At 41.6% G+C, this 12,330-nt stretch overlaps 1 protein-coding gene across 1 annotated transcript; it reads right to left on the bottom strand.

Moving 5' to 3' along the window:
* Positions 1 to 6,999: 6,999 nt before the first annotated feature.
* On the bottom strand, positions 7,000 to 9,981 carry myl10 (myosin, light chain 10, regulatory; the record flags this gene model as incomplete). Its single annotated transcript, XM_080528985.1, has 6 exons — positions 9,895 to 9,981; positions 9,321 to 9,396; positions 8,450 to 8,554; positions 8,046 to 8,124; positions 7,665 to 7,713; positions 7,000 to 7,104 (listed from the first exon to the last, which is right to left on the bottom strand). The coding sequence occupies exons 1-6, from the start codon at positions 9,928 to 9,930 to the stop codon at positions 7,000 to 7,002; spliced, it is 450 nt and encodes a 149-aa protein (XP_080385111.1). The 5' UTR covers positions 9,931 to 9,981.
* Positions 9,982 to 12,330: the final 2,349 nt, after the last annotated feature.

Genomic DNA, 12,330 nt, shown 5'->3' with positions numbered 1-12,330 from the left:
TGTGTTTGTCCACTGTGATTGAGCAAGAGGTTGAGATTGACCCTCCTCATGTTCTAAGGGCTGGAATGAATAAGATCACACACACTTCTGATCCAAGCTCAGTACCAAAACTGTTCAACACTATGTGGACTGAGTCATGTCATTGGATTTGAAATGACTGTTCTTGTTTTTAGTTTTTTACATTGAAGTGTTGTTTACATAGTCGTTGGTTTAATTGAATATTGCAACTTTGGTGCAGGCACTGGCCGCAGCATATTCATCTTACTTTTTAGGCCTGGACTACACGTATATGGATATTTTTTTAAGCAGATATTTTCGTCCTCGTTTAAAAAAGAAAACTGTCCACACCACAAAAATATTTCTGTCCATACGAAAAGCCAAAACTGAACACGATCTGTCAAATACCGTAGAAGATGTTATTATGGGCATGCGCAGTCAGTTGTAATCAAACGGCGGCAGTGACTCAAAACGTAAACAGACCAAACTCTTTGAAACAGACAGAAAAGAAAAGTACAAAACAGACAGAAAAGCAAGTTATTGCGACCAAGAAGAAAGCAAAAACAGATTATTTTGTGTGGTTGTTGCTGTTGACAACCGTTTTGCTTCAATGCGTATGTGTGAACGGCTTGACGCTTGACGTCATTGCATCAACATAACTACACTGATCCACTCAATTGGATATTTTTTTTATCCGTTTAGAGAAATCTCTGTTTGTGTGAGTGAAAACGCTGTGTTCATATGGTTGAGAGGCCCAATTGTACAAAAAAATGGGTTTAGAAAAATATCCATATACGTGTAGTCCAGGCCTTAATAGACTCTTGTCAAAGTACGGGACTCTTAGGATATACAATCTGCAGAGTTTCGGGGAATAGTTTAATCAGTGGGCTGGTCCAGCTCTTTCTATTACAGGTATAACATTTAGACATTAGTTGTTTTTGTTTTTTACAATATCCTTACTGTTTTACAACATGTGTTCACGGTTTTTGATGTTTGAATTTGATTTGCACATAACAGGTAAATAAAGTGGAACAGTATTAAGAGCTCTAGAAGTGTCTATGTAAAAGTTGTCTTTATACTGTTCGGTAGTGATCCGGTATCCGCCACTGTTGTTTGATTCAAGCTGCATCATTGAGCAGGTGCACGTATGTAAATATCAGACTACATCACCTCTTTGCCAATTAGCTAAATGGTTGCCTCTGCGTCTCCGTATAATTCCTCCCTTGTAAAAGGTCCTATCTAAAACCCTGGCTCGTGTGGGTCTCAGGTGACATTGACTGCTGTAGAGCTTTCTAGGGTAAAGCTTTATTTGGGCCTAGTTTCAGTGGGTGGTCTCTGGTCCCAGACTATACCTGGGACGGAAAAGTGCATAATTTGGCTTGTTGTCATGCACCCTAAAATAAAAACAGATGCTATTATGTAATAGTTATATGTGTTACCATGTCATCTTGAGGTAAATCGCAGACTTTAAAATAAACTACAACTTGCCCTCTTACTGCCCCTCTACTAATTCCCTCCAAAAATCGACTATTCTTTCAGTCTGGAATTCTTGTAAACTTTCTATTTCCTTGCATTCCACTTTTTTATGCACCTGTTGAAAACTCAAATCAGATATGTGGTATGTTGCTATAAATAGCTTGAATGAAAGTGAGCTGCTGTCGGAACGGAGTAGGAATCTGGCTGTGTGTTGGCTGCACTCAACGACTGTGGTCGTTGTTATATTTGGTGTGGAGTGCTGCCAACTCATTTTACAGACCGTGAAGCTGGTTTATTATTGTGTCTTAACTGTTATGTCCTTCCCTCTACAGCTTGTCTCACCGACAATATCCTAAATCATTACTTCAGCTTGTCTCACTGACAATATCCTGAATCATTACTTCAGAGTTTCCTTTTTTCTGTATTTGTGATGAAATGAATGAATGGACTTTATTGTCATTGCTACAGTACAGGTACCAAACAACGAAATTTAGGACGGGACTCTTAGGATATACAATCTGCAGAGTTTCGGGGAATAGTTTAATCAGTGGGCTGGTCCAGCTCTTTCTATTACAGGTATAACATTTAGACATTAGTTGTTGTTTTTTTTACAATATCCTTACTGTTTTACAACATGTGTTCACGGTTTTTGATGTTTGAATTTGATTGAAATGGATCCAAGTGAGAAACCAACCATAAAGTGAGACCTTTTTAATGTTATGTATTATGGCCATTTTATTTAACCTAGGAACAGTGTTGTAAAGTACATTGTTTATATTGTTGGCTTCTTTCTTTTTCACTTGTGTGTGTGAACTAACTTTGTTTTCCAGTCACCTAATTAACTGGTATTCATTCAAGAAACTCTCAACAATGTTACATGATGATTACTTAATTATTGCATCTCAGTTAGTTTGTTACTCATTGTAACATATACCAGAAAGTACCAATTGCTATTAAATAATTGTATATTAAAACACCAGTGCTAATAGAACTGTAAGTCAGAAAGAGTTTTGATTTTGTGTTCCTCTCTAAACTTTCAATCTTTGCTTTTCAACTTTGTTGTTGAATCTTTTGATACACATACATGTACTTTGTGTTCTTATTTCTAATTTGTTCTAAATTTTTTGATGGTTTGATTTTTCATTATGCACCATTGATATGTCTCCAGTCTAGTATATTGATTGAAATGTATCAATTGTAAATATGTAATATATTCCAAATGTATATTGGGACACATAGATTAACCCATCTTGCTATTTTCTCCCTTTTCTCCCTTTAAATACATTTGGAAATTGTATCAAATCTTTGAATCCCAAGAAATTACATTGTGTCAAGTGTACTTTTTATGCATGGAGGATATTGAAGGTGGATACTATGTGACGACGACTACTACTACTACTACTGCTACTGCTACTACTACTACTATTACTACTACTACTACTGCTACTACTACTACTACTACTACTACTACTACTACTACTACTACTACTACTACCACTACTAATACTACGATCACTATCACTACCACTACTACTACTACTACTACTACTACTACTACTACTACTACTACTACTACTACTACTACTACTACTACTACTACCACTACTACTACTAATACTACCACTACTACTACTACTACTACTACTACTACTACTACTACTACTACTACTACTACTACTACTACTACTACTACTACTATTACTACTACTACTACTACTACTACTACTACTACTACTACTACTACTACTACTACTACTACTACTACTACTACTACTACTACTACTACTACTACTACTACTATTACTACTAAAGGGGAACTTCAGACAGCTCCTGGCTACACTCCTGTCCACCTGGTAAAAGGATCCTAGTGTCCAATCCCAACTTTGGGACGTGGCTATGGCCACTTCATCAGGCATCTCTCTCTATAACTGGCTCAAGGCAGAGTGCACAACCATTGGAATCCACTTTATTGACAACCTCGACCTGGAACCGCAGTGAGTACTATAAGAGAGATGGACTCCCAACCTCACTGGTGCACACTTCCTCTCTGCAAACATGAACTTTGCCATCCTAAACACTGTCATAGCTGACTGAGAAAGTCCACGCCCCCACAAGGTAATCACATCATCCATGCCAATAGAACAAAATCAATGAACACTAGAACAGCCGTGGGTGGGATCATTTGACCCTGTGAGTACATTTTAAAAAATATCTTTCTACTCGATAACATTTCAGGATCCTCCTTTCATGACTTTTCCTAGATATGTGCATTCTACCACTCAGTATCCTTACATTTTCAAAATCACATCAGGATAAGCTAGTATAAAGCTATTTTACAGTTTTTCTGTGTAGGAGGCAAGCTAATTTACAAGGAGGCCAACTAGTGGTCGTTGTGTGTAAATAGCAGCTTCACATTGTAAAGATTGTGGTCATTTGACCCCTGAGGCAGCTCTTATAGTAGGTAAAAAAGGTACAGCTGTTCTAGTGTTAAATCTAGTTTTACCTTGTACGGTTACTTCCATCTGTCTTGGTCACTACAGTGGGCCTGGACTACCAAACAAACACTACCTAAACTCAGTCGGTCAGTCCGTCCTCAGTCTAATTTCATCCCAGTTATCATTGGAAACAGGCAACATGAGAGATCAACAAACCATCAGCTAGTGGATCTCTGGTCTACCTCTCGACGGCGTTATAAATACTGTGGTCCTGGCGCTAACGTAGGTTACCTCAAACAACTCCCGATGGCTGACACTAGTAGTAGGCTTTCCATCTCTCCCCCTCCTCAAATGGCTAGGTTTGCTCTCCTCAATACTCGTATCCTTAACAATAAGTCACATTGCATCAATGCTATACTTGACCTCTGTGGCCTCAATTTCCACAACGCCGACGACCTCGCCATCCAATTCTCTATTCCAGTTCCCTCCACCCCTGGCTGCCTGCTGTAAAAACATCAGCCCCACGGACCTAATTAATGTCCTTAATTCTCATCTCACCCCTGTCCCTCAGCTGTACTCTCCAACTGAGATGCTGACCTCCTACAACAAAGCCCTATCTGCCACCCTGGACTCCCTGGCACCCCTCAAAACCCACATTGTCACCTTCTCTCACACCACCCTCTGGTATACACCTGAGCTTCGTGCCATGAAGGCCAGGGGTCGCCAGTTGGAGAGACATTGCAAGAGAACAGGTCTGACCCAGGCCTACCTAGAACACATTACAACCTACAGATCTGCCCTCACACAAGCAAAATCCTCTTATTACTCAAATCTGATATCCACTGGTCAGGGAAATCCCAAAGTTCTCCACCACCATGAATAGACTCCTCCAGCCCCCTGACAACTCCCTCCACTCAACGTCCTCTGATCTCTGCAACAGATTCATCAATTACCTTCAATGTAAGATTGATGGCATCTATCAGCAGCTCAAGCCCCCACCCCCCCATTCTTCATCTCTCCCTCCAGCTGATACAACTGTTCCTCCACCCTGTTCCCTCTCTGTCTTCTCCCCAGTGGACATGGACTCCATCATGAAGCTGGTCTCTGGCTCCCGCTCGTCCACCTGCTCCCTGGACCCCATGCCCACTTCACTGGTCAAGGCCAGCCTGCCTGTTCTCTGCCCCCTCATGGTCGATATCATCAACTCATCTATCTTAACTGGCCCCATCCCCGCTGTACTGAAACTGGCTTCTGTCACTCCCATCCTAAAGAAGCAGAGCCTGGACCCAGACAACGTCAGTAATTTCTCCAACCTCCCCTTTCTCAGCAAGATTCTAGAATATGCCGTTGCCTCTCAACTCCAGAACCACATGCCACACTACCAACTGTTTTGAACAATTTCAATCCGGATTCAGGGCCAAGCACAGCACTGACACAGCTCTGGTCAATGATCTCATCTTGGCTGCTCATGATGGCAATATCAATATACTCATTCTCCTTGACCTTTCCACGGCTTTTGATACTATCTCATACCCCTCGACTTGAGACGACCATCAGCATCACTGATCACAGTTTTCCCTGGACTCTTGGTTCAAATCATACCTGTCCAACAGGTGACAGTACATGTCCTTTGGGGGTCCAGATCCACCCCAGCACCAGTGAGACAAGGCGTCCCTTAGGGCTCCGTTCTTGGCCCGCTACTGTTCATCATCTACCTCCTCCCACTTAGCAAAATCATTCGGAAACACAGCCTCAAATTCCACACTTATGCTGACCAAACCCAGCTCTACACCAAACCCTCTGCCTCCGTCCCTCCCTCACCTCCTGCCTCCATGAAATCAAAGAATGGATGACCACCAACCTTCTCAAACTCAACAGCAATAAAATGGAACTCACGGTTGTTGCGCCCAAGACCCTCCTACAAAAGATCAGTAGCCTCATCCTCACCATTGACGGCTGTTCCATCTGCCCCTCCTCGGAGGTCAGGAACCTGGGGGTCTTGCTGGACCCAACCCTTCCCTTTTGAACCCCACATACGGTCAGTAACCAAGTCTGCCTTCTTCTATCTCAAAACCATCTCCCGTCTCCAACCCTCACTCTCTGATACCGCTGCCGAAACATTAATACATGCTTTTGTCATCTCCCGTCTGAATTACTGTAACAGAGTCCTTCTTGGTGTTTCCAGAAAGCCTACAATATGTCCAAAACTCAGCTGCCAGGATCCTCACCTGCAGTAAACCCTGGGAGCACATCACCCCCACCCTGCAACAACTTCACTGGCTCCCCATAAAACACAGAATCTCCTTCAAGATCCTCCTCCTCACCTTTAAGCCACTCCATGGCCTGGTTCCTCCCTACCTAACTGACCTATTCCAAACCTACACCCCTGCACGTGGTCTCCGATCCTCCGATGCGACGTCATACCCTGCACTAGGCGATGCACACTTGGTGACCGTGCCTTTTCTGTTGCTGCACCTAAGCTGTGGAACACCCTTCCACCAGCCATCCGATGCTTTGATTCTCTCAATACATTCAAGACCAGACTCAAGACGCATCTGTTCAGACTCGCCTTCCTACAGCATGGCATGGGTCCTGAGTAACACTATCCCCCATAGCTGCCTGAGCTCTTCACCTTTCTTTTTTTTCTTTTCTTTTTTAATATGATTTTATCTCGTGTATCTCTATTCTGTTTTTGTTGTGTTTTTTTGGTTTATTGTCCTGCTTCTCTTCTTCTTTTTCTGTACAGTGTCCTTGAGTTTGAGAAAGACTACGGCTACGGCTAGCAATACCACTATTGTACTACTACTATTACTACTGTACTACTACTACTACTACTACTTCTGTACTACTACTACTACTACTACTACTTCTGTAGTACTACTACTACTACTACTGCTGTGGCACATGGAGATTGCATGTGTTTCAGATGTAGAGACCCTACACAATAATACGGTAGTTGTACACAGATGATTTACACACAGACTTTTTTGAGTGTTTTTATTGTTGGGATGTGGGGTGTGGAGGTTGAGACATGTGGAGGTGGGCGGTGTGAGGGGATTGATGGGTGATTGAGGGATTGTTATTGGCTCCTTTATTCCGCCTCCTTGTCCTCTCCGTGGGTGATGACGTAGCACAGGTTCGTGTAGTCCAGATTTCCGGCGACGTCCAGGGGGAAGTTTGTGAACATATCGTTGACCTACAAGGTGATAGGTCAGATTAGGGTTAGACAAAGCCAGCTGGTTGTTCACTGTTTTAACCCATTAGACTAAATAACAACCCAACAACCCAAAATAACAACAACAACAACAACAACAACAACAAAAACAACAACAGATTGCTTAGTGGAATTTAAACTTCGGGCTGTCCAAATCTTCTCTCGTAGTTTTTTGCTAACTTATCATGAAGTACGCATTTTACAATACATAATATGACATTTGTCAAATTAATATTTTTCCCCTTCTGGTACTATACTATATTAGCTCCCTGCGGATATAGCATCTAACCCTAACCCCAACCCTCTGAATCAGGCTAGGGTCTCTTTTACAAGCTACAGATGTTCAGAGTGAAACGTTTCCTCCACAGTTTTACTATGCTCTGGTGGGGCTGCGAGTTCGGTGATAAGCGGGTTAGAGATGTGTGTTGTATGAAATGCTCCACTTTGATGGATGGGACTGTGACAGGAAATGAACGATGAGCCCAGTCCTGATTCCAAACTAAATCCCAGCAAGCCTCAGAAACCTGGTAGAAGTGAATTACCTCAGCCTCTGAGAACTTGTCCGCCTGAGACATGAGATGATATTTGATTCTGGAGGGAAAATGATGAGATATTACACTCAAACATGACAGGACCTTTCTCTTTCCATTTTTGCAAAAATGTTGTTATATAGTCTTGTTCAATGCATGTTCGTATGACCATAGGAACCAATGAACAGATGAAGTGGCTTACTAGATTTATAGAAAATAGCTTTGCAAGGTATCTATTTTCATGTCCCATGTATTAGGACTAATAACAGTAGATAATATAGGCTGACAACTAATAGATTTATTAGATAATGTACTGGATGTGATAGCCATAGATAACTGTTGTGAAGCATGATCGTATCTGAGTTTGTAAAAGGCTGATTTAAGAACCCTTACTCCTCTCCTTTGAGAACACCCTGTGCTTCAGGGTCGAAGACTTTGAAAGCGTTAAGAATGGTTTCCTCAGGGTCGGTACCTAAGAAAGGAGAGGAGATGTTTCAGAAATGCAGTTGGTCTAAAAGCAAACAGCTATCAGATACTGTAATATGGGTAGCACCTGTAATCTATTCTATGTGACTCCGGAAAATTGAGATGTGATTTTCCCAGTGATAACCCTCTCATTCATGGTGATGATAAGATCAAGTATATCTTCAGTTCGTGCTATGATTGCTCAATTCTGACCTAATTAACTGTTGGTATAGTATGACTGAAACAGAATAACTGTTAAGCAGTGAACAGAAAGCAAGTGTTATTGTGATCCAGCCTTATTTCGGCCATAAATAGTGTTGTTGCCGTCTGACCTTTCAGCTTCTCGCCAAACATGGACAGGAAGATGGTGAAGTTGATTGGGCCAGGCGCCTCCTTCAGCATCTCATCCAGCTCATCGTTGCCCACGTTGAGGCGGCCTGCCCAGACACATCGTAGTGAGGAAGAGCAGTAAAAATATTAATAATACTACATTAAAGCGTCAACACGCTAAATGCCGGTTGAGAGAGGACGCTTGTTCGCCGCTTCTCCGCCCGAAATCTAGGTGTAATTGCAGTATACAGAGTAGATTGTCCTATAAAGACACTTAGATTTAGATTTAGTAATAAAAAAATATATTAGACGCCTATACTTTCTTTTATCTATTTTTGTTTATTTGTATTTTACTGCTTGATCTTTTCAGTTTGTAAAGCGTCTTTGAGTGTCTAGAAAAGCGCTATATAAGTCTAATGTATTATTATTATTATTATTATTATTATTATTATTAACACTGTCAGCAACAGAGGTCAGAGACCCTGTGATTGGTCGGTTCCTGTCATCATTGGACACCTGATTGGATGAATACCGCACTGAAATGTTGCTAGGTGCAAGACATCCTCACCTGTTAAACCTAGACATTGATCTAAGGTGAGTTTCGCTTTTTCATCCTAGATCCTAGAAATGTTACCTGATCCTATGTCGAGGGGGGGCCAACTTACTCTTAAACAATGTACACAAACAATGTACTTCTCTTTTTTACCATGGCTAAGTCCTATGGGGCCCTCGATGTGGGAATATAAAACTTTCTTTTTTGTCAAAGTTAAATCTTTTTTTTGCCTCCTTAAAGCTGTTTTCACATGAAGCCTTTTAGGATCCCCAGAGGAGCTAGCCTAGCCTAGCCTAGCCTAGCCACGCTCGCTAACTCACCCAGAGCACAGAAGGTGTCCCTCAGGTCACTCTTGTCAATGAAGCCATCTCTGTTCTGGTCCATAATGGTGAAGGCCTGAGGGAGAAATACAGGTTTGCATAACATGATGTACTGTCACCTACTGGTTCAGGGATAACATTTCTGAAGTGTCAGTACTCCATAGTCTACTACTATGGTCACCAGCCCTGGTCCTGAAAGGTGTGCAGGGTTGTGTTCAAGCCTAGCTCTGACACACTTCATTCAGCTGAAGTCATGCCCATCAGAACCGTGAGTAGTTAAACCAGGCGTGTTAGGGCTGGGCCCAACAGAAGCTAGTCACCCAGTAGCAGGAGCAGAACGTTGATGACCACTGGTCTGGTGAATGATTGACATACATGAAGCACCTTACCATTACATTTACATTGAACATGTTAGTCTTATCCAGAGTGACTTACTACATTCATACAAAATAAGTGAATCAACTACACATAGTCAATACAAGTAAGACTTTCTATAACAATAAGTGTCACAAGCAGTTGCAGTGCTAGCGGAAAGGAAGGCAGTGATGGAAGAAAACAACAAAGCAATGCCCACCTCTTTGAACTCCTGGATCTGTGCCTGCTCAAACATGGTGAACACATTGGAGTTGGCATCTGCTGCCTTCTTCTTTGCCTTCTTGGGTGCCTGAGAGACGAGGGGAGGGGAACCAGGAGATGGTCATGATGTCAGGTATATGACGAATAATAACTCACACAGATTATTGAAATAATGCAATCTAATGAAACAGATCAGGTTGGTTGCAGCCTTCTGATGGCGCAGAGAAATTATAAACAATATCAATGGTGCGTGTGATAGTGAAGATATATACCAGATACTGTCATATAGATGCTGATTTTGCTATCATGATCCCTAATGATCACAGTTCTTGGTCCAAGACCTTAAATTCTAATCCTTCATGTTGCACAAGATAAATTCCTTGAATATCATTTCAAAAGGTTAAATATGTTTGTTTTGCTTTGAGAGCAATACTTTAATATAATACTTTATATTATTGTTCTACATTGCTGGATTCTCAGAATGCAATGTGTTCCAAGTTCACGCATTGATATTAATTATAGCATTTCAAGTATGATCACTTTTTTTCTTTCTAGTGTGCCAACATCAAACACCCAGATCCACTTTTTGTTTGTGAATCAAAACATCAAATATGTCAATGAAGGCTACCATTCACCACAGTTTGTCTTGTCGATATGAGACTGACACAGATACACAACCTCACTGTATACAGCATCAGAACAACCTCCTTCAAAAAAAGAATAAATCGTAGAATGATAAGGTTCTATCTCCATTTAGGGTAGTTCAGAGATATTGAGCGTCAAAGTTTTTACATTCCATTATGTTTTGTGAGATGGAACCTTTGTATTTTATGAATTACTAACTCAAAAATGTCAACATTTTAAAAAATAACACCACACAGGCATTAATAAACACCTAATGGATCAGATTATGTAAAAAACCTAAATTTTGACAAAAATGGAGATAGAACCTTATAATTCTAACATCACGAAATGTCTGTTTCTGAAAGAACCACAGAAGTAGCATTCTCAGCATCCTAGACACCAACGTGACACACCAAGACAGACAAAAGAGAGGCGAGAGGTCAGCCCTTACCATTGTGAGGAGCTTCTTAACACGTCTGTTGTACACAAAACTAAAGCCCAACAATCGACTCTTTCCAGTTATATAGAGAAACAGTTGGCCCTTTCGCCCACCTGCTCTATGTTTAGACAAAGGAAAGTCACCACCCAAGGCATGCTAGCCATATAGAGGACTGTCACCCCCCAGATCCACCCATTGTAATTGACACATGCAGGGTAGGGTGGCTGAACTGTTTGCGTAACACTCGATCTCAGGATTATCGGTCATGATCAGACACCCCACTGACATCTGACATGGAGCGTTTAGCAGACGCCTTTATGTGAATCGTCTATCCATCAGTCATTGCAAGAAAAAGTCATCAATGCTCGGGCCAGAGACCATTGGCAGTCACAAATGCTAGAGGAAGGAAGAATTATGTATTTTCTTTTTTTTCTTTTTATTGTTATTATTATTTACAGTAGAAAAACTCTGCAGGGGGGTAGAGGGGACGGTGAGGTTTCAGGACACCCTATCTATATACACTATCTCAGGATTATTAGCCATGGTCAAACCCCCTATTTTATGATTATTTTGATTAGATTAGATTTGTTTATTTATTTTTTCAAGGGGGACACAGTACATTAATGAACACTTAAATGGAATGCGCACATCATCAGTGTAAATGTACCCAATTATAGCCATAGGCTAATTTCTGTTGGTGGTCCCCCTGCCAGAAGTAACAGGGCTACATTTCCTAATGGAAAAAATCTGGATATGGGGTAAAATAAACACATCATATAGATACAGTCATGATTAAAATAAACACAAAAATACAGTAGCTAAAATAAAATCAGATGGCATCTAACCTAAGACATCTAGCCTAACATGCATCACAGTAGGTCATATGACTACACAACAAGCCCTAACCTGATTTAGCCTAATCTAACTGATCCCTAGTCTAGCAGGGTTAGAGGTGTGTGCAGGTTTGGTTTTGCTCCAACCATATTGACCATGGTCAGACCCCCTATTTTATGATTATTGACCACGGTCCGACCCCCTATCTCAGGATTATTGTCCATGGCCAGAGGGTCAGATGTGGCCTCCTCCACAGATGTTCTAGGTCGTTGTGAGGATGTGTCAATACTTCAGATTTCACAGGTCCCGCAGTGAGGCAGAGCACCGATGCGGCGTCTCAGACCATCAGATTACCACAGTAATGAATTGATGCCCTTGTTTTGTTTAGTGGTGGAAAGCTTTGGTGGGGCTTTGGTAGGGCAGTTGGTGGGGCTTTTCTGTAATTAGAGTGGAGTATTATGGGTATACGGACACCGCCAACGGACTGTGGTGTCGAACACGATGACCAGATTGGCACTTGGCACTGAGGCGGTTGCA

Source organism: Nansenia antarctica (assembly GCF_963989245.1).
Source record: "Nansenia antarctica genome assembly, chromosome: 4".
Lineage (NCBI taxonomy): Eukaryota > Metazoa > Chordata > Actinopteri > Argentiniformes > Microstomatidae > Nansenia > Nansenia antarctica.
Note: the sequence above shows the minus strand (reverse complement) of the source record. Positions and strands in the feature narration are given on the sequence as shown.